The 24,049-nt window shown below is 37.2% G+C and overlaps 1 protein-coding gene across 1 annotated transcript; it reads right to left on the reverse strand.

Moving 5' to 3' along the window:
- Positions 1-19,855: 19,855 nt before the first annotated feature.
- LOC140036171 (uncharacterized) lies at positions 19,856-21,202 on the reverse strand. The gene is made up of 3 exons (XM_072077473.1): positions 20,983-21,202; positions 20,603-20,805; positions 19,856-20,482 (listed from the first exon to the last, which is right to left on the reverse strand). The coding sequence occupies exons 1-3, from the start codon at positions 21,200-21,202 to the stop codon at positions 19,856-19,858; spliced, it is 1,050 nt and encodes a 349-aa protein (XP_071933574.1).
- Positions 21,203-24,049: the final 2,847 nt, after the last annotated feature.

The raw sequence follows: 24,049 nt of genomic DNA on the forward strand, positions 1-24,049 counted from the left end.
AATGAAGCCAAAACCGGAGGTCTGGGCTGCCCTGCTTTTGGATTTGAACGGTTTCGCGCGTCGCGAACGCATGGTCCGTTTCTATGAGTATCATGCAAGTTTTCTAACCAAATGCATATCAAATACACACCCTTAAATCAACTCCTATGTAGCCTTCTAATGATCCAAAATTGTACCAACAAATTCCCTAAAACTAACCAAACACTAACTACACTTTCTAACCTAACTTCATATGTACCCATTAACTTAATCTAACCATTAGTGCATCAAACCCTAACCAAGCTAATCCTTAACCAAGCTTATACTCCTTGCTTTAGCCTAGGGTTTCTTAACCCAAATCAGTTTTTGCCATTCACTCACCAAACAAATGAAGCCAATCATCAAACACAACCACTACAAGTTCAATAACACAAGATTAGAGCTAACTAAAATGTTTAGCATGAAACCCTAATTAGGGTTCATATGGCCGAACATCAAGGCCCCAAATTTCACCAAATTAATCCATAAAAACAAGTGGGAAACATAAGAGGCACCATAATCAATCACAATTAACATCCTTTACCACAATAACCACTAGTTCTTGAATCATTAACCAACTTAAACCTTCAACTAGACTTTCTTATCTCAAGATAACATATGTATGGTGGCTAATGACCTTAAGCCAACTCCAAGGTGGATTCTTTATGCTTCAAGATGAAGATTTATGGAAGAATTTTGGTTGAACTTTGCAAACTTTCCCTTGGTTTTTCTTCTTCTCCCTCACGGCTCACTCTCTCTCTCACTCTCTTGTTTTGCTTTGTTTTGTCTTACTAATGACTTGGTTATATCTCTTGTGCCTAATATGTGGTGCAAAACCACTTAGGAAAGATATTTCTTATGGCTAACCAATCACACAAAAGTACCTTATTTGCTTCTTAGCCCTTGCACTTAAACTTAGCTTTTGTTCCACTCTTGCCCTTAAACCTTTCCTTTCCTATCAATTTACTCCATAGGTTGTAAACTTAATCTAGTCCCAACTAATTAATCTTCTTAGTTTCTCCACTAATCACCCTACCAACTTAATCACCTATGCTTAAACATGTATTAACATACACAAATGCAATTAATGCACACACTTTATACCATGGATGAAATTAGAGTTTTAAACCCAACTTAGGGTTTTGGAAGGTTCCGATTAGGGTTTTGTCAAAAACGAATATATAAGGAAATTAAATAAATCTTAAAACTTCCTTTGCAACATAAATAAACCCTCATTCACATATTAACAAAATTAAGGACGAACCGGGGTCTCACACCAGTCAAATACAATGCAAAACACAGCTTTTAGTTCATAAGTTTTTCACAAACGAAAAGCCAAATTCTCGATAAACATGAAGCAGGGGTGAAGGAACAATAATCAATGAAAAACAGTTATCCTAAGCAAACTCAAGGAAAACATGCTTCGAAGGCTTCAAAAATCTAAATTTCGAGAGAAAACTGAAATTTAAAGGGAAAAAGAAAGCTCACAATGCTTTCTTTCAGTAAGGATTCGCAGGAGATGGTGGATTGTGTGGCGACCCCACTTCCCCCTAAGGCAAACCAGAGGGTTGGCGGGCCGTCTGTCTAGCTCTCGCCAGGACTCACGCAAGCAATCTCGCACAAATCCTTACGAAGAATAACCTAAGCTATTACAACACCGTCTCCTTCCAAATAGGCTGATAACTAAAACCACATTAACTTCAAAGATAACAGCATTTTAAAGATAGCCAAATAACAAATCCAGGGTTTACACTTTTCCAGTTTCAAGAGGCAATCCAAAATAAAAGATACAATGTTTAACTCAAACGACAAGCATAAAAGTGAAATTAGATTTCGAGTCTTGCTCAAGAGCCAGGACCTGTCAAGGAAAACAAATAAACGTGGGGTGAGCTAAAACTCAGTGGTGCCCCAAAAACATGCAATCAATTAAAACAATTAACACGTATTGATTCGACTGAAGTAAACAAATAGGGAAGCGATAATACTCGAGTATACCTTAGACTGGTCGAGGGATTCACCCAACGACGTTACGTCCAACACTTATAGACTGGTCGAGGGATTCACCCAACGACTTTACGTCCAACACTTGATTATTATAGACTGGTCGAGGGGTTCACCCAACGACTTTACGTCCAACACTTGATTTTTATAGACTGGTCGAGGGGTTCACCCAATGACTTTACGTCCAACACTTGATTACCAGGTCAGGATAAGAGGCCCTCCCACCCTTAAGGTGTGGTACATTCCCCTGCCTAATAATTTAGCACTTAGCAAGCGCAAGCAAGATATTCACGGAAAACACTTCAAGCAAGTCACCACTCGAAAGGCTAGTGTGATAAAGTACACACTGCTCACTTCGATGGATCAGCAATCATTTTTGGCAATTATCACATAACGAGTCGATAAAGCACTTTAACCAAATAGTCATAAAACAGGTAGGGACACTCACCAAGAGTGAAGTCACAGATCAAGCTGGGAATCGAAATCCACGTCCTCGCTAAACCCTAGAAAACCAAGTTTTAAGAACTATAAGTTTTCTATCCAAGTTCTAGGTTTATAAATATAAAAGATTCTCTAGTATATAAATAATTTATTTTCTCGAAATAATTCGACAATCCACTTAAGACTAAAACTAGTAAAAGTAGCAAAATATTCCGTATTGTTTCCTTAAAAATACTTTTCTTTCTAGAGGTGCAACTAAATCTAATTTACTTGAAGTAAGTTTTCTTGCCGAGCAAGTTTTTCACGCTTTTTAGTTAAAATTATTAAAATCTCGTATTTTGTCAATGTTCCTCTAGACATCTAGCCAGGGACAAATTTTAAGGAAAGAAAAGGAGGTAAAACAAGACTTAGGGTTTTTTTTTTTTTTTTTTTTTTAGAAACTAGTGAAATCTTTTTCTAAAAGTAATAAGGTTAGTTTAAGTTAAAGGGAGAAATATCGGGTCGGCAAAGTTTAGAAAATTTCTACACAGGACTTTCTAACGTTAACGTACAATACCAAGTTTTATCGTTCGATACTAGGCGAAGATATATTTAAATAACTTGCTTAAAACTTTCTCAAGTTCACAGGACCAAAACGGATTCCTTACGATTCCGATTCACAAGCACGTAATATTTCAGATTTGTCAATATAGCAAACTCACATTTCAAATAGAAATCTCACTAGGGCTTCGTCAATCATTAGCCCTAGGTCTCAACAGATTTTATTCCAAACAAAATTCAGCAAAGGAAGTCCAAGGTATCCAAAACAAATTCCAAATCACAAACCATGGACCTTCCAAATACATTTCAGCCAACCACTTGAACAAATTCACCAAAATTAAACTCTTGCAAAAATTTACTCAAATGGCCAAGAGCTTCATCAATCATTAGCTCTTGACATCAAACAATTACTTTCAATCACAATTCAACCAGGATTTCAATCCAAAACAAGAAGAAAAACCACAGCCAACTTGACCCCCAAATAATTCTAAATTCAGATTTTCTTTTCTTGTTGCGATAGTCAAGAAAATTCCAGCAAATTTCAATCCAAGATGTCCATTAGATCTCCAACTTTTACTTGCTAGAAACACTAAACGTATAGCTTATAATCTGTCCAAACTAAGCTAAAGTAAATAATACACAAATCCAGCAAATCAACTCACCAAAAGTCCCAACCAAATCGGCCAGCAACCTTGAACAATATCCAGCAATATAACAGTTTAATTATAGAGCTTTGTCCATAATTTTCTTCAAGTTTTACTTCAACTCAACACGCAAAAAGGTAACTAGCAAGCTACAAGCAAATCTTTAACATCCAATATGAAAGTCTCAGCTACAAACTCGAAGCAAACTAATCAAATGCTCAACTCTTTCTCTCGGCCATGCTGGAAAATATTTTCCTTCAACAATTGCTCTAGTTCATGTTCCAATTCACTAGCTGTTCAAGTGTTACAATCAATAAAATAACATGAGAACTAGCACAAGATGTTATAAGACGTTTTACTTAGAATTATAGCCAGTTATCATGAACATTTTCCAAAACAATATAAGAATTTCAGCTCCTTTCTCATACGGCCATTAACCAAATTTTCTAGCATCAAGACTTCGATCTTTTCCACTCCCAGCTTATCATGCAGATGGTACTTATTAAGCTTACGGGGTCTCTTAATCAACAACACGAAATTTACAGCTTATAACATAATTTTAGAACCCAAAATTCGCAAAAGAAAACTGGAAAAATTCTTTTCTTCTTCACTCGGCTACACTGGAAAAATTCCAGCAGCTTAATCGATCGTTAATCCGGATTTTCCTTGGCTGAATCACTGAATTATGTACTCAAAACTAACATGCACGACTAGTAGATGGAATTACTATCAATTCTAGTCCAAAACAGGGTCGGATACCAGCACATTCATCCAAAATTCCAGAATTTGTTCATCTAATTTCGGTGACTCGCATGCAGCAGATTTTTGTTTCATTTTTTTTCCTTGTTTAATCCGAACTGATTAACCCCATGCATAGCATAATTATCTAGTTTCTGGTTAGCTAATCCCCTATCTAAGCTCAGATCATCCCGATCAAACAAATCAAAGCTGAACTTTCCAGCTCAAGCTCACGGCAAAATCCAAATCTTTCACAACCAGATTTCTTGTAACTTAATTTGTCATCCAACCGCACAAACCCCACATGCATGCTTACAAGCAGCTTCATCAACCCATAATCAACTAGTTTAAATCCAGAAATTACCTCAAATGGAGCTTACTCACGCAACCAGAAAGCTGAAACGCGAGGATGGTTGGTCTGAGTTCAGTGGTTGCAGCGGTGATGGTTGTAACTGAATTGATCACGGCTGGTTGAGGTGAAGAATGAAATGGCAGTTCTCGGTGGTGATGGTGGAAGCAATGAAGCTCGCACGGTTATCTCTTGCTCTCACCCTCTCTCGGTCAGAACAGGAAAGTTGCAGCTTGCAACCCGCACGGCTCTCTCTCTGTTTGCCTCTCGTCGATGATACCAAGGTAGGGAATGGAGTGAAATGGAATGGTATTGTGGAAATGTTGGAGTTGCTGATATATAGAGATCAATCGCGGATTTAAGGGAATGGAGTGAGTGAGTGGAGAATGGAAGGCAATCCGGCAGAGGTGAAGGTGTTTGTGTTTTAGAGTTGGCCAATGGAGTTTTGGTGGTTGCATGGCAAATCCGAGGTGGTGGAGGGCTAATTTGGTCCTTTCACATCTTATCCGAATTTCCATTTAAGCCCTCAATCCTAAACTAACTCCAAAATTTATCCCAAATGTAAATCGAATGCCTGTTAGTATACTAACCTTGCAAAATTCAATTATCGAAATACAACGTCCTAAGCGTAATTATAAAGAGTTTTGACCTAAAACGATTTCTTCTTAATTCTAGGTTCTCGTTAACACCTAACGTTATTGACACTTAAATTTAGCTATTGAAATACAAGGAATTAATATTAAAGAAATAAAATAACCTACATCAAGAAATATTAATTTAACTTGGCAAAATTCAAATAGTCCAATATTTTGCACAATTAACTTATTTGCGACTTTAAACTTATTAAAATCAAGTTTGACCTTAAAATACAACCATAACATTCTCAATATTTATTTATCATTTTATTTTCGAAACTTATTGACTTTATTATTTTTAAACCATGAAATACCTATCTTCAAGTTTATAAGCTTGTATAATGTTTAAACTAATATACTTTCTCAATCCAGTATTAATTATGACTTATAGATACTCCATTTTCCTTTTTAAGACTAACTAAGCTCTAGGTTGTTTGTGAATTAAATTTTGTTTCACAACCTTAACTTCTCAAGTTTTATAGTCTCTTAAATATTATAAAAACTAATTTAAGTGATTAGGAGCCATTTCGTGTATATAGTCATAACAAATTACCTTAGAGTTTCTAAAACATTATATGAGTCTTAATCTCATTACCAATTCAACCATTCAACATAATTCAGCAATATTACTTCAAAATCCATTAGGTTTGGTAGCTTTAAAACAAGGTTAATGTTCATAAATAAATTTTAAGATCTTATAAAACATTTGAGCTAAGATTAAATCATTTCATTCTAATCTTAATAATTGAAGTTGATGGAACTTTTATTTCTTTTATTTTATTTTTTTTTCCTAAATTTTCAATTCCATAGGAATTCAATTAGGCATTTAATTTACCCATTCATTTGTTACATGTAATATTTCTAATAACGGATTAAACGTAATGAAATAAATTCAAAGTATACACATAAATTTCCGAGTTCTCACAGATTGAGGTGATTCCTACTCTGGTTCCTCCTGATCTTGGAAGAGCAGCACCAGATCTCTCCTCGTCACTTGTTCCCTTTTCCTTCTTGCTCTCTGGTTCACTCTACCTCTCTCGATACCTTTTCCTTTGCTTTGTTTTTCCTCAGCCCAAAAGCCTCCTCTGTTTCTCCTCTCTCCAGTTTCCCGTCCCTCTGTTTTTTCGTTTCTCCTTCACTCTCCCCAAAAGCTTTCTTCACTTGCCCAGATTCTCTTGTTTTTTCCTCAGACCTCAGGCCCTCTCTTTCACTCTATCTCACATTCAACCGTCACCCCTCTTTCTCCTCCTGAAGCTCTTTCTTTTCCATTCTTTTCCTCTAGCTATCTCCCTCACTTTCCCTGTTTTCTCCTCAGTTTCCTCTCTTCCTTTCTTGCTTTCTATCTCACCCCCCCAGTCGCCACTCACTTCTCGGTCTCCCTTTTGTCCAGCCGTCAAAAACCCCCTAACTGTCCTCAGATTTTTCTTTTTATATCAAATGACCCCCCTTAAACCCTTATTTGGACGGTAGAAGAAAAATTGATTTCTGTTGCATTTTTGGAGCCCTTGATTCTCATGTTTTTCTAGAATCCTCTTGATAGATCTTGAAGGAGTGATGTGGCCTTATACTGAGGGCTTAAATGGGAAGAAACAAAGCCGAAAAAAAATTAATGAAAATTAGACCACAATGGCCGTTGTGATTTTTTCTTCTGTACTGACCTTCCACTTGCATTCTTGCATGAAAGAAACTGGGGGCACGCGCGCATGGAACAACCTTTTTTTTTAAATTAGGTAAACAAACATCAAAAATTTCATAAACTGAATCTAGAAGAACTAAAACATATTTTTGTGGAGATTTTCCTTTTTTCCAGTAAATTTTATGCTAAAAAAAATGTCTTAAAAAAAATTAAAGATGAATAATAATTAACATTTAACCAATGAAAAATAAAAATAAAAGTAAATAAATTAAATTAAAAATTTGGTGTCTACAGATGAAGCTGTGGCAATTTACTCTGCATTCCGTCTTTGGACACAGCTGTCTTGGCCCAATCATCTTCCACCTCTCAGGTGGCCTCCTCCACATCATGGTTTCTCCATAAGATCTTCACCAAAGGCATCTGCTTATTCCTCAACTCCTTCATCTTTCGATCCAAAATTTGTACCGATTGCTCTTCATAGGTAAGGGTCTCGTCTAACTCGACGTCTTCTGTGTGTAGGATGTGTGCGGGATCTGGATGATACTTCTTCAATAACGAGACGTGAAAGACATTGTGGATTCGGGACATACTAGCTGGTAACTCCAACTGATACGCCACTGTCCCGACTCGCCGTTGAATCCTATACGGTCCTATATATCGAGACTTCAACTTCTTCCCCTTCTTGGCCGCAATCGTTCCTCGGAGTGGTGTTACCTTGAGAAATACCATGTCTCCCTCTTCAAACTCCAGATCCTTTCTTCGGTGATCGGCGTAACTTTTCTGCCGACTCTGAGCCGTCTGTATTCTCTGGTGAATAATTTTAACTTTCTCTACTGCTTCTTCGATCCATGGCATCGTAGTCGAATCCAAGACCTTTCTTTCGCCAACTTCATCCCAAAAGATCGGTGAGCGACACTTACGTCCATATAGTGCTTCATACGGTGCCATTTGTATGGAGGAGTGGTAACTATTATTGTATGCGAATTCTATTAATGTGAGGTGTTGGCTCCAATTTCCCCCAAAATCCATTACACACGATCGGAGCATATCTTCAAGAGTTTGTATCGTTCGCTCCGATTGCCCATCTGTCTGAGGATGGTAAGCTGTACTTAGATTGAGTTTAGAGCCTAAAGCTTCTTGCATCCTTTGCCAGAATCGTGACACGAATCGTGGATCTCGATCCGAAACTATGCTCACGGGTACGCCATGTAGTCGTATAATTTCGTCCATATGCAGTTGAGCTAGTTTCTCTAGGGTGTACTTCATGTTCACGGTTAGGAAATGAGCTGATTTCGTCAAGCGGTCTACAATTACCCAAATGGCATCATGCCCCTTTTGTGTTCGCGGTAAACTGGATACGAAATCCATAGTAATGTGCTCCCATTTTCACTCCGATACTTCTAACGGTTGGAGTAAACCTGATGGTTTTTGGTACCCAGTCTTTATTTGCTGACAGGTTAGACATGTTTGCACAAATTGAGCGATTTCTTTTTTCATGCCATCCCACCAGTATAAACTCTTCAAATCTTGGTACATCTTCGTCGTACCAAGATGTACTGTGTACCGCGAGCGGTGAGCTTCTTCCAACAGCTCTTTCTTGATATCCGTATCTTGCGGTATAACCAACGATTTCTATACCTTAACATCCCATCCGAATCCACATTAAAGTCGGATATCATCCCTTTCTCGACTTTTTCCTTCCACTTCTGTACCTGGGGGTCCTCCTTCTGAGCCTCCTTTATCTTAGGCAATAGCGTGGAAGTCACCATAATATTACTAAATAACACTTTGTGTGGCTTGAGTTGAGGATTCAATTTTTCAACTTTTTCTAGCAGCTCCCACTCTTTTACCTATAGACTCGAAACCTGGGCTTTCCGATTAAGGGCATCAGCTACTACATTAGCCTTACCGGGATGGTATTTAATGATGCAGTCATAGTCCTTTAAGAATTTCATCCACCTACGCTGCTTCAAATTCAGCTCTTTTTACGAAAATAAATACTTGAGACTCTTATGGTCGGTGAAAATCTCAAAGGTTACCCCATATAAATATTGTCGCCACTTCTGAAGAGCGAATACCACCGCAGCTAATTCCAAGTCGTGAGTCGGGTAGTTTTGCTCATGGGGTTTCAATTTTCGGGATGCATAGGCTATTACTTGTCCATTTTGCATAAGTACACATCCCAAACCCATCCGAGACGCATCCGTATATACCACAAAGCTGTCTTTCCCGTTAGACAAAGTAAGAATCGGTGCAGAAGTTAATCGCCCTTTTAACTCTCGAAAACTAGCCTCGCACTTTGAAATCCAGATGAATTGATTGTGAATTTTAGTCAAGTTCGTCAGAGGTCCAGCTATCTTAGAAAAGTCCTTTATGAAGCGGCGATAGTATCCTGCAAGCCCTAAAAACTTCTAACTTCAGTTGGGCTCTCTGGCCGTTTCCATTCTGTGACGGCTTTCACCTTAGCGGGGTCTACCGCTATACCATCCCTTGAAATCACGTGTCCAAGGAAAAACACCTTGTCTAGTCAGAATTCGCACTTACTAAACTTAGCATATAATTGGTACTCTTTAAGAGTCTGTAGCACTAACCTCAAATGCCGTTCATGATCCTCATGAGTCTTCGAGTAGACCAGAATATCATCAATAAACACCACAACAAATTGGTCTAGGTAAGGTTTGAAGACTCGGTGCATTAAGTTCATAAATACAGCTGGAGCATTCGTCAATCCAAAGGGCATGACTGTAAATTCAAAATGCCCGTACCGCGAATTAAACGCTGTCTTAGGGATATCCTCCTTCCGGATCCTTAGTTGGTAATATCCCTGTCGAAAGTCCAGCTTAGAAAATACAACTGCACCCTGCAGTTGGTCAAATACCTCATCAATCAGTGGCAAGGGATATTTGCTTTTAATCGTGAGATTATTTAGTCCCCGGTAATCGATACACATCAGTAAACCTCCATCCTTTTTCTTTACAAATAGTACCGGGACTCCCCAAGGAGATTCACTTTTCTGAATAAATTCTCGATCCAATAATTCCTGCAACTGTATTTTAAATTCCTTCAGTTCCGCAGGAGCCATGCGGTAAGGGGTTTTCGATATTAGTTCTGCCCCTGGGTGCAGATCAATCTTAAATTCGATTTCTCTTTTCGGCGGTAGTGAGGTCAACTCTTTGGGAAACATCTCAGGAAACTCACACACCACCAACACATTTTTTACTTTTAATTGCTCTCCTGGGGTATTAATCAACATGGCCAAAAACCCTCGAGCACCCTTACTTAGTAATTTCCGGGCCCGAATCCCAGAAATAAGAGTGGTGGAGGCTAACTTTCCTCGTACATCTAATTGCAATGTAGGCTCACCCGGTATGTGAAAGTCAACCTTTTTCGTACTGCAGTCTAGGCGTGCATGATACTTAGCTAGCCAATCCATACCTAATATAAGATCGTGTCCCTTAAGAGCTAACTCTATTAAATCTACCGATAACTTTCATTCCCCTATCCACACGTCACAGCCTTTGTACATCATATTGGCAAGGATGCTCTTATTGGTAATAGGAGTCTTTTTTTCTAAATCATATGGCAGCTTTTTTGCTTTAATATCTATATGTGCCACAAATGCAGGACTCACAAAAGAATGGGTAGCACCATGATCTATTAATACCCTTGTGGTATGCCGAAATATAGAAAGCGTACCTTCGATGACTGCCGAAGGGTCAGTCACCTCCTGATGCCCCATAGCATAAACCCGCGCAGGCACTTTCGGTCGGTTCCCTGCTGCATTTGCTGGTTTTGGCGTAGTCCCTTCTGCCCGTGAAGTGCTTCCTTCAGTTCACATATTTGGGCATTGTGCAATCAGGTGCTCTGTACTGCCACACTTAAAGCATTTCCTGACTACACTATTTTTTCAGCAATTATCGGCGGTAAGATTGCCTCCGCAAAAATCACAGGTCTGTCTCGTCCCTGCAGTCGCCCCTCCTCTGTGGCCACCTCTTAGGGGCCCTCGCCCCGCTTGTCCCCTTCCGGCATTTCCCTGGTTTGAAATCTCCGCCGGTCGTGGACCTCCTACTCCCCTACCCATTTTAGTGGGCGGCTCGTTCCTCGAGCTTTGTCCAATATTAAAGTTTTCGGTGCCCGACTGCCTTCTCTTTCTATCATGGAATGCCTTTACTTGACCCCGGGCTGTCTCAATCCTCTGCACTTTTTCTAACGCCTGACTAAAAGTATCCAATTGAGCGGCCGCCAACGCCTCTTGAATCTCAACGTTCAACCCCTGAACAAAGCGTCGGATCCGCTTGTGCTCTGTTAACACTAAATTCGGAGCGAAATGAGACAATTTAGTGAATTGGGTCTCGTATTCGGCAACACTTAGCGCTCCTTGGCGGAGGCGAATGAAATCGTTCTCCTGTCTCTCCTGTACCATCGGCGGAAGGTATTTCTCATTAAATTCCCTGATAAAGTTAATCCAGGTCCAGGGGGTCCGCTCTCGTTCCCATTTTACTTTTACCACATTCCACCACGCTCGAGCTGGCCCTTCGAATTCATATCAAATACACACCCTTAAATCAACTCCTATGTAGCCTTCTAATGATCCAAAATTGTACCAACAAATTCCCTAAAACTAACCAAACACTAACTACTCTTTCTAACCTAACTTCATATGTACCCATTAACTTAATCTAACCATTAGTGCACCAAACCCTAACCAAGCTAATCCTTAACCAAGCTTATACTCCTTGCTTTAGCCTAGGGTTTCTTAACCCAAATCAGTTTTTGCCATTCACTCACCAAACAAATGAAGCCAATCATCAAACACAACCACTACAAGTTCAATAACACAAGATTAGAGCTAACTAAAATGTTTAGCATGAAACCCTAATTAGGGTTCATATGGCCGAACATCAAGGCCCCAAATTTCACCAAATTAATCCATAAAAACAAGTGGGAAACATAAGAGGCACCATAATCAATCACAATTAACATCCTTTACCACAATAACCACTAGTTCTTGAATCATTAACCAACTTAAACCTTCAACTAGACTTTCTTATCTCAAGGTAACATATGTATGGTGGCTAATGACCTTAAGCCAACTCCAAGGTGGATTCTTTATGCTTCAAGATGAAGATTTATGGAAGAATTTTGGTTGAACTTTGCAAACTTTCCCTTGGTTTTTCTTCTTCTCCCTCACGGCTCACTCTCTCTCTCACTCTCTTGTTTTGCTTTGTTTTGTCTTACTAATGACTTGGTTATATCTCTTGTGCCTAATATGTGGTGCAAAACCACTTAGGAAAGATATTTCTTATGGCTAACCAATCACACAAAAGTACCTTATTTGCTTCTTAGCCCTTGCACTTAAACTTAGCTTTTGTTCCACTCTTGCCCTTAAACCTTTCCTTTCCTATCAATTTACTCCATAGGTTGTAAACTTAATCTAGTCCCAACTAATTAATCTTCTTAGTTTCTCCACTAATCACCCTACCAACTTAATCACCTATGCTTAAACATGTATTAACATACACAAATGCAATTAATGCACACACTTTATACCATGGATGAAATTAGAGTTTTAAACCCAACTTAGGGTTTTGGAAGGTTCCGATTAGGGTTTTGTCAAAAACGAATATATAAGGAAATTAAATAAATCTTAAAACTTCCTTTGCAACATAAATAAACCCTCATTCACATATTAACAAAATTAAGGACGAACCGGGGTCTCACACCAGTCAAATACAATGCAAAACACAGCTTTTAGTTCATAAGTTTTTCACAAACGAAAAGCCAAATTCTCGATAAACATGAAGCAGGGGTGAAGGAACAATAAGCAACGAAAAACAGTTATCCTAAGCAAACTCAAGGAAAACATGCTTTGAAGGCTTCAAAAATCTGAATTTCGAGAGGAAACTGAAATTTAAAGGGAAAAAGAAAGCTCACAATGCTTTCTTTCAGTAAGGATTCGCAGGAGATGGTGGATTGAGGTGATTCCTATTCTGGTTCCTCCTGATCTTGGAAGAGCAGCACCAGATCTCTCCCCGTCGCTTGTTCCCTTTTCCTTCTTGCTCTCTGGTTCACTCTACCTCTCTCGATACATTTCCCTTTGCTTTGTTTTTCCTCAGCCCAAAAGCCTCCTTTGTTTCTCCTCTCTCCAGTTTCCCGTCCCTCTGTTTTTCCGTTTCTCCTTCACTCTCCCCAAAAGCTTTCTTCACTTTCCTAGATTCTCTTGCTTTTTCCTTAGATCTCAGGCCCTCTCTTTCACTCTATCTCACGTTCAGCCGTCACCCCTCTTTCTCCTCCTGAAGCTCTTTTTTTTCCATTCTTTTTCTCTAGCTATCTCCCTCACTTTCTCTGTTTTCTCCTTAGTTTCCTCTCTTCCTTTCTTGCTTTCTATATCACCCCCCCAGCCGCCACTCACTTCTCGGTCTCCCTTTTGTCCAGCCGTCAAAAACCCCCTAACTGTCCTCAGATTTTTGTTTTCATTTGGACGGTAGAAGAAAAATTGATTTCTGTTGCATTTTTTGAGCCCTTGATTCTCATGTTTTTCTAGAATCCTCTTGATAGATCTTGGAGTGATGTGGCCTTGTACTGAGGGCTTAAATGGGAAGAAACAAAGCCGAAAAAAATGAATGGAAATTAGACCACAATGGCCGCTGCGATTTTTTCTTCTGTACTGACCTTCCGCTTGCATTCTTGCATGAAAGAAACTGGCGCGTGCTTGCCACGTGCGCATGGAACAGCTCTTTTTTTTTTAAATTAGGTAAACGAACATAAAAAATTTCATAAACTGAATCTAGAAGAACTAAAACATATTTTTGTGGAGATTTTCCTTTTTCGAGTAAATTTTATGCTAAAAAAAATGTCTTAAAAAAATTAAAGATGAATAATAATTAACATTTAACCAATGAAAAATAAAAATAAAAGTAAATTAACTAAATTAAAAATTTGGTGTCTACAGACCAAGCCGTAGCAATTTACTCTGCATTCCGTCTTTGGACACAGCTGTCTTGGCCCAATCAATTAGAAGTTCTTATAGGAGTGATAAAAAACCTTAAGCATTGTGGTCATAGAATTGGAGTTGAGTACAAGCACACCAATATTCCTAGAACGTTTTCATGAATCACTGTTCTATCTTAGTGCAATGTTTGATTATCTGACCGCTTGCTTGGATAATCAGATTACATGAAAGGGTCTCCTTCTGGAGGGTCCTTAGTGAAAGGTGTGGTTTTGTCGAAACAGATCTAAGCTACTTATCATTTCTAGAGGCAAACTTTCTGAGTTCTTGCTCTATGGTTATGGATGGGAAATGCCTGATCTTTGGTTGGGAAGGAAACCCACTCGAGTCCATTTCTGCATGGAAGTTAACGTGTGACAAGTTGACCAATTAAGGCTCCAACTCGGAACTGCAATTCATGTATAATTTTCTACAGCTTACAACGTATACTTTTATTCTCTGATTGAGTGTCTCTAGCTATGTGAAAACCGTTGCATCATGCATGTCTCTTTCTTCTTTTTCCCGGTCAAAATAAAAGCTCTAATGTAGGAAACTAGCAAACTTACAAAAAAGCTGAGCCCGTGCCTGATAAGATCCCAATTATTGAGATTTTTCATATAGATGTTTGTAAGGTTCAAGAACTAGGCCGGATCTTATCTCCAGGGACAAAAAAAGAATTCTTTTCTGTTTTTGTGAAGGTAAACAAGTTCCTTGCAAGAGAATCATAATTGAGTGCAACAAACTCTCTGATTGCCATGATCAGTGATGGCATCTTAATATACCTTTTCCCCATAATACTTCCTGCATTCACCAGCTTTAAGCTCTTAATTGCTCAATCACTCGCAAAAGTTATTATGTTGAAGAACACAACTACTGTCATTATGAAGTCCCTCCACCAATGGTGCATTGTCAAAATCTCTGAAGCACTTCTTCAGTCTGCAATTATCAGTCTTTCCTTTCCAATGTTTTTAAACTCGGACCGGCCAGTGAACTGGAGAGGGGGCCGGTTCGCGGTTCGATCGGTCCGACCAGTCCGACCGGCCGGTTCACCAGTTCTCATTTTTTTTTTTTGCAACTTAAATGCTAAATACTTCATGGGTCTTCACTCTACACTTGAATTTGACAGCTGATGTCTAGTTTAACATGGTTATTAATAACTTAAGTCCCTAAAATGCATTTACCAGCATAATTTAAAACTAAATTTAAATTGCGATAATAATAAATTCCTAAAAGTTATACATGAAACTCCAAAAAATTGTAAAATTATAATAGTAGATAATACAATTATCATAAGACAAACGGCATCTCTGTCATGGACTAGTTGAAAATTTTCTTTTGATAAAAATTTTCGCATATTTGTTCTGAATCATTTGCAAATAGAAATAGAAAACAAAAATCTTGAAAAGGAAAAAAATTAAACTCATCAAAATGAAAAAACTCTTATGAAAGTTGAAGCTTCCAACTTGCTTATAAATCAACTAAGATTATAACTTGATGATAATGGGGAAGGCTTGAAAAAGATTTTGTCATGGATTTGGAGATGGAAAGGTTACAAAGAAAAAAATGAAAAAAAAAACAAAAAAAGAATCAAAGACAGAGAATTGAGGATAAGGGAAGCAAAAGCAAAAGGTGTTGTTTGACGTCCGTGTCTTAGTGCTAGGGTTTTCTTTTATTTAATTAGATTTTAGTTTTTAACTTAAGATAAATAGCATTGTACACAAGAAAAAGCTTGTCTTGTGAACATAGTCCAGCAGTAGCAAGCCTTTGATGTGATTGTGGAGACCTGGGTTCGAATCCCAGGAGCTCCATTCTTATTATTGGTTTGAAATTTGGGTGAATATTTGAAAATTTTAAAAAACCGCCGGTTTACAGTTTGGACGGTTTTTAACGGTTCAAACGGTTCGCTCGGTTTCAACGGTTTTTCATCATCTTGCAGTTTTAACACTAGACCGGACCGGTGATATGTCCGGTTTGCGGTCCAATCGATCGAACCGGCCAGTCCGGTCCGATTCTGAAAACACTGTTCCTTTCATTACAACTCTCCATCTGGACAAAAGAAAAAGATCAAAGCAAAAGTTCATGCCTTGATTCTCATTCCATGCATTATCAAGAAGCATCAAATACTTTTTACCACTCAGTTCTTCTTTAACGCTTTCCAATATTACTTTCAAAATTGGTTCAGTAAGCACACTCAAATCCATTTCAAGAGCCTAAGCTATTTACATTCTGATCATCAGCTTCCCTGCCCCTAAATCTTGTCTCCAAACCTTGTCTTTCCAGTAAGCTAGTCGTGTCATCTTTCCTTCACCAGCCATTTTTGTAATGATGATGATTCTTTGAATTTTTTCCCTTGTCCAAGCTAGTCACCTTATTTAAAGGTTTCAAGAAATCATCATTCTGTTCCCATCATCTATAAATCATCAATAAAGGTGTGAATCATTGATATCCAGTGCATTGTACACTTCAACTACTTTTATGTGCTTTACTCGAAACTTCGTCCAAATTGGTCAATTTTATGTGCCATCTCAAAAAGAAACAGACAAGTATTTGAGGGAGAAACGGTATTTACACACTTAGTCCTCCTTCGTTGGCCATTTTTCGATGCAGAACTGCATATGCAACACGTTAGAGCTTTTTCAGCCAAAGTGTTTCCAGCCAGCCTCCAAAGTGCTCTCTTGAAATGCTGCACGAGCCTGATATCTTATCAGCAAGTAAATGACACCAGCAAGAGTCTCGGCCATCTTTTCACCTGAACAGAAAAAGCTTGATATCTTGGGCAAAGACAAACTAATAGAAAAGAAAAGAAAACAGAACATTTAAGCAGTTATTTGGGGTGTAAATCAGAATATTTAGAATAGACTTGTTAACCCCCAAGTCATGCCGCATCATAGAGGAAAGTCAAATGCTAATGGTCCTAAGCCAACCCCCAAAAACATAAAGAAGCATATGTGGCTCGCCCCTATTCCAAACGGGATACAGACATACAGCTTGTCTTCCTCTAAAGAGTACTAGAGGTGCCCCTTAGAAGTTTAGTTAACATTGAGTAATAAATCTTTTTGGTAAATATAGGAGAAAATTTGAGTATCAAAACAATTAAAATTTGCTATGAAGAGAAATTATGTTTATGAAGTTAGTCCTCTATTTATCGTGATTTGGGTAAAGATTTTTGAACCAATACTATGTGTGCATAATAATACCAAAAGAAGGAGAGATAATAAGTACACTACATTGCACATTTAATAGCAGCATAGCTTTAATTGTGACTGAACCAAAAGTAGTCATAATACTTCTCACAGTTTAATAATTAGAAAAGGTTTAAAAAGTTGTCAAGATCTGTCACAATTTTCAACATCAAGAAAACATACAAACTTGCACATTTTTCTATCCCTTTCAAAACAGACAAACCTACATATTTTTTTTTGTCTTTTTCAAAGAAAAAATGAGTTGTTAATCCATCCATTTAAATCCTTTTTAATAGCATTACAAACAGGTGATAATATTATCTACCAAACAACTTGAGAATACAAATAGCGATATTAGACAAAAATATGAACTGCCATTTTGCAAATGTACATGTACAAATTCGAAACCAACCATTTGGTTGATCGTGAAAATGTCTTCTTAATCAAGATTGAATTTTTTAACAATTTTTTTTTATCGAATGACACTCTAGGCTAAAAGTCTCAATTTTGACTTCCACTATCAATTGCCATTCCTTAACAACAGCAATCAATTCAGCTACTTGAGTTTATAGCAAATTACATTTTACCCCCTGTGATTTTTGCAAAAACCATATAACCCTCTCATGATTCTAAAAACTATACATAAATCCCCTGTGATTTGGGTTGAAGTGTCAAATAGACAGAAAGCACCCATCATGATGATTCGTGGGTTAAACGCGCTTGTACTACTAGTAGCAGTAAGAAACATTCCCATATTACCCCTGACCACTTTAACGCACCCAATAAAGTCTAGATCTGTGCTCCTTATCTCTTTTCATGAACCGAAAGTACTTTGTAGCTGACTTTCCATTGAATCTTGGTGAAGGCAATACATTTACTGAAGAAACCAAACCAAGATTTAGAAAGAAGGAAATCTGAAGATGAGTTACAACATCAAGGTGCAGTCTTTTCCTTTTTCCTGAAATATAACTTGAATGGATTATTAATTTTTTTTCAATAAACTGTAGATGTCATGCTCAAGCAGTGCTGGTGGAAGTACTCAAGATCTAAGGTACCAATACTTGCATTGTTCATGTGGGAGAAAAACAGTGGTAAAAATTGTTGAATCCGACATACCTTCAAAAGGAAAGCTATATTTTGTTTGTGCGACAAGAACTTGTGAATTTTTCTCATGGTGCAATCCAACAAGGAGAATAAGACAAAATTACACCAGTGATTTGAATGTTACAAGCAGAGACATATTTAGTGGCGAATCAAGTATTGATAGTTCAGATTTGAAAGGCTTGCACATGGATTGTGGTTTATATTTGAGGAAAATGAAAAACATTGAAAAAAGCTTAGGAGTCATGAAGATTTGTGTGGGTGCTTGTTTTGCTATAACTGTGCTATCATTTCTCGTTTTGAAGTTTCAAGTGAAAATATATCAGATGAATTATGGCTATGAAAGTGCTGTAAATATGGACATGCTGCCTTCAATGAATGAATGAATGAACTTGTTTTGGTAGTCAATTGATATAAATAGGCAAACACGATTTCCAGTTGGTATGAACCTGCTTTGGTACTCACAGGATGAACTTTGGATTCATTTGACAATATAGTTGTCCAGAAGTTCACAAAAATTTGGTAATACATCAACCAGTTTTTACAAAACCAAATAAGGTACATAAGTACCTAATCAAAAAGTCCAGCAGACACCAAGATTCAACAAAAAGTCTAACAACATACTATTAACAAAAAGCATTGAAGACAAATAACTTAGTTGAATTGCAGCTCCTTAACCAATGGTTATCAAACATATTTAGCTCTTTTAGCCGTCAAATTTTCCAACACACTTGGAACTGTTAGTACAAGTTTTTTGACTCTAGTTGATCTTCTAGTATCCAAAACAGGTTCAACAACAGAAGTTGATCTTCTAGTATCCAAAACTGGTTCAGCAGCAGAAGTTGCACAAGGCTGCATAAATAAATAGATTTAAGTCAATAAATTGCAGTTAACAAAGTAATAATCAGCATCATTAATAGTACCTGTGACACTAAACCCTATTGTGAGACAGATCCAATACTTGTTGCATTTTCAGAAATATCCGTTTCATTTGCAACATCATTCCTTACATTTCCAGCATTTGCAACATCATTACTTGCATTTCTAGCATCACTAGCTCCAGCAGGCACCTATTTTAATAGTAACAAATTAAGTACAGATTTAGGAAAAATAGAAAAGAGACGGTAACACTGATTACAAATTAACAACTACTACAATTTACCTTATAAAACTTGGACTTTGGATGGATTGAGAATTTACAAATCCTAGAATTATGTCCTGGCCTAAAACACTTCTTACAGTGCACAACAAGTTCCTTTCTTGTAGATGTAGTGCTTCTAACTCCATCAGCTTCTCTTTTTCTCACTTTCTTGGGTGTTGCAGCTATAGTGTAGTTGCAGGTGCTCAAGTATGCTTCTTTGCTATAACAAGGATCAACATAGTGTTCAGGCTCTGATTTATCCCTTTGAATGGCAACAATAGAATGTGAGCATGGAATCCTAGTTAGTTGCCATAATCCACATGTGCATGTCCTATGACTTATATCAACAACATATCCTCTAGTCCCACAGTCCATTTCATACTCAGCATCTCGAGAATAATGAGCTATGGAGAACCTACTGTTCAGCTTGTTCTTCTCAAGTCATTCTTGTATGTTTGGACAGAGGTTCCCTTGATACTTTTGCATGCCTTCCCTTTTCACATGTAGCCTCTGCATCAGTTTTCTTCTTATCCACTCAAACATGGAGATGATTGTAAACTCTCTTGCTGGAAGTATGTAGGAATTAAACGACTCATTCAAATTATTAACAAGAATATCACTCTTGCATGAGGAGCTGGAATGTGACCTGGACCATAAATGTGCAGGAATCCTACTTAACCAACCAGCTGCATTCATAGCTTCTCCCACCTTTGGATCAGCCCTTTCTAATTCAGCCAATGCTGTCTTAAAGTCACGAATGTTCCCAGTAGAAGCAGCTGCCCAAAAGTACTCCTTCAACTTCTTGCCCTTGAACTTCTTTTTGAAGTTTTGATATATATGACGAAGGCAGTACCTATGCTCTGATTCAAGAAACACATCATCAATTGCACTGACTAACCCCTTTTGCCTATCTGATATGAATGTCCATGGAGCTCCATTTTCAACGCCAAATTTAGTTTTCAACTCTATCAAAAACCATTTCCATGAGTCATATCTCTTGGCTTCCACTACAGCAATTGCCATGGGAATCATGTTATCATTGCCATCCCTACCCATAGCTGTCAAAAGCTGTCCATCAAATGGGTTTTTTAAAAAGCAGCCATCTAATCCAATTATTCGTCAACAACCAGCTAGAAACCCATCCTTCATTGCACTTAAACTCTAGTACATTCTTTCAAATGTCCCAACCTCATTGTCATCCAGTCTAGCCACTTGCAGGACAATATGGCTACCAGGATTTCGGATCAACAAGGTAGCAGCATAATCTCTGATGACATGATACTGTCTCATATCATCCCGTTGTAGTGCCTTTCTTGCCAACCTTTTAGCTCTATAAGCCTGTCTAATGCTTATGTCAACCATAATCTCTCTTCTCACAGTTTTGACAAATCCTTCAATAGAAGAATTTGGTTCATCCCTGAACCTGTCTAAATAGTTTTTGCTCAAATATTTTGCATTTGCATGATGGTTGTTGTATTCTCTTCCACATACATGTATTCCCTTTATTGATTTGATCTGAAAAGTGCTTTCTTTTTGAATTGGGCTTGCTCGTATCCTCTAGGAACAACCTTTTTTGCACATGGCAATAACTTTTGCTTTTTCATTTTTTTTGTACTTGATGGTGTAGCCTTCTTTGACATTCCATTCCATAAGTGCTTCTTTAAAGGCCCGTAAGTTCTTAAATTTATCCCTAACTTTCAACTCTAAATTTGATTTTGTGAACTCAACTGCAGCATTAAAATCTCGACAACCATTACCTTTTCCATTTCTTTCATCATCTCCCGACATAATGTCAAGCAGTTCTTCATCATCAACAGCAAATTCATTTCACTCTTCATTAGTTTTAGAACTCTCCCCTTCTTCAAAAGTGTTTTTATCATATCCCGGTGGTTGCAGATCCTCCATTGTATATGTCTGCTTTGCTATTGCTGGTTCTTCAGTTGTGCTTTTTGTCTACTGTTGATTTTCTATTTCATTAGCCTTTGCTCTGTTTGCAAAAATATCCTCATCTTTTAGTCCTTCTAATCTCTCTTTCAACTACTCAGGCTCTTCTAAACTATCAGATCTAGTATCACTATCATCATCATCTTCACCTACAGGTTGTTTTCCAACTTCATCTTGTTTTTCTGCAGCTTTTTCACTTTTTTCCTTTGCTGAATTTGTGACTGCTTTGCTGTGCTTTTTGTTTCTAGTTTCTTTGGTAGGTCTTCTCACTGACTTCTTGACTATTTGTTTTCCCTTTTTGTTTGCTAACTTTTTAGGGGTATCTTTATCAGATGTCATATTTTGTGCTCCACTATCCTCTCGCATGTTCTTGCCTAACAAGTTGTTTCTTTCATCATCATGACAGCTCACAAAATGTGGGGCATTAGTGGTGGCACTTTTAACATGACTTTTTACTCTAACAGAAGCAACTTGACTAGGCATTTCATCACGCAATTTAGCATATATGTTGATAACATCTACGCCTTCATGCGCAGTTAACATTAACTCTATTTCTTTATCTCCTTTGATTTCAGTTGCTCCAACATACAACCCACAATTTGGTATTTCAAAATATAGGTTCACATTTGAAGCATCACCATACCTACCATACAATTTACACAACATATCCCTGGACAATTTCCTTGTCTCACAATTTTTAAATATGGCAACATTGTTACTAGTATAGACGGTTTCTGGTTCCCATATGAATATACCACTAAAATGCAATTTTATAGTAATTCTTTTTGAAGTTGTCATTTTTTTGAAAGCCTGCATTAGAAATAGTGAAACACATGATAAAAAAAAAACACAATCTGATTAAGAAAAAGACATATAATATATTACACACTTCAATGAAAACACATGATAAGAAAAAAATACAATCTGATTAAGAAAAGGACATATAGCATATCACATACTTCAATGGGTCACATGATGGCCAACAAGCCGACAAGCAAGAATTAGTCAATGTCCAAATTGCCAAAACTTTATTGGCAGCCAAATCACTCTATATTGTTGACAATCAAGCCACCCAAATTTGACACTAATCAACATTTTTCAAACTACCAAAATCATATTTTACCTATGTTTAGCTGAAATTTCAGTGATTTTAGAACTCCCGAATGCAATTTTTTTTACCCTAATCTTAATGCATAAGTTCAATTCTAGTCGATAAAATACTCTATGCTTAAATACGATAATACAGGTTGTTCCAAAGCAGTAAAATTTTAAATTAATCAACGCTTAAGCATTATAATCACTGATTTATTAAATTTCCAACGCTCGATAGTTTCTGTTCAAAATGCTCAAGTGTATCTTATATACCAAATTGATGTCAAAAAACTTACCAGACACAACAATAGCTTTCATGATACTCTTTCACAGCTACTTTTTGATCTTCAATGGTAGATCTAGGGTTTTAATTTTGTGGGTTAAAATTTTCTCTCCTTCATTTGTCGGTGGTCTTTTTCTCTTTCTTTCTCATGACAAAGACTAGAGTAAGGGAAAATCTGACTTCATCTGCTTCCTTTTTGTATTTATATTGGGGTAATTTGGACATTTTGCCCATGAATTGTCATGATGAGTGCTTTCCATCTATTTGACACTTCAACCCAAACTATAGGGAGTTTATGTATAACTTTTAGAATCATGGAGGGGTTATGTAGTTTTTGCGAAAATCACAGGGGGGTAAAAATATAATTTGCCCAAAAATTTATCAACTCCTCCAACCAAATAGTCATGATATATCCAATTCCACATCTAGCTTATATTATCATGAGGGACAATAAAAATGATAAAATATAAATTCATAGAACCAACTTAAGCAAATGATTTTAAAATCTAATTTTACACTTCTTTTCTTCTCAAACTATCATACCATGAAAGTAAACCACCTATCATGGATACAAGTCAGTAACCCAAAATGAAGAGATTGTACGAAATATTTTATTCATATCCTAAATTGCTAGCCCCAACAATTCCTTTACATATCATCTTTCTCATCCAGTAAATAACCATTTTCAGTATTAAGAAACTTTAAATAAAGGATTAATCTTTCCTATCAAAATATGGAAATATAATTGTCTATCTATAAATTAAGAGACTTTGATTAATTTTAAATTCAATAGGCCTCTCTATTTCATTCCTAGTATCATTCACTGTGGATCTTTACTTGTCAAATTCTTCCTTCTCCATCCCAGCACTATCAGCCTATTATCAAATAACAATTTTAATAAATGAAAACTAAAATTGGAATGAATATAAGTTGAGAAAAAATTGTTATCTTCCCTCAACAAAAATTGCTATCTTCCCTCATCCACTCTAACAACAAAAATCATTCATTTAGTTAATTATGGAAAAATTGAAAAAAAATGCATCAACTAATTCAATAGAAAAAAAAGTAGAGTAAATGATTATAGTGAAGGAAAAAAAGAGAAAAAAATGAAAAGAGTACAGAGTCAAAATTGAACGTGCAAGTGATAGTGTAGATGATGATAAGGGTTCTTGTGGTTGTCTTTTGCCAGAAAGAAAAGAGGAAAAGAGGGGAAAAAAGAAAGTCAAAAGAAAAAGGGAAAAAAAATAAAGATAGCTTCCTTAAATGATTAATGAGCCACATGTCAAAGTAGATGGGAACCACTTGACAGCCATAGA

Source organism: Coffea arabica, chromosome 2e, assembly GCF_036785885.1.
Source record: "Coffea arabica cultivar ET-39 chromosome 2e, Coffea Arabica ET-39 HiFi, whole genome shotgun sequence".
In the NCBI taxonomy this organism is placed as follows: Eukaryota; Viridiplantae; Streptophyta; class Magnoliopsida; order Gentianales; family Rubiaceae; genus Coffea; species Coffea arabica.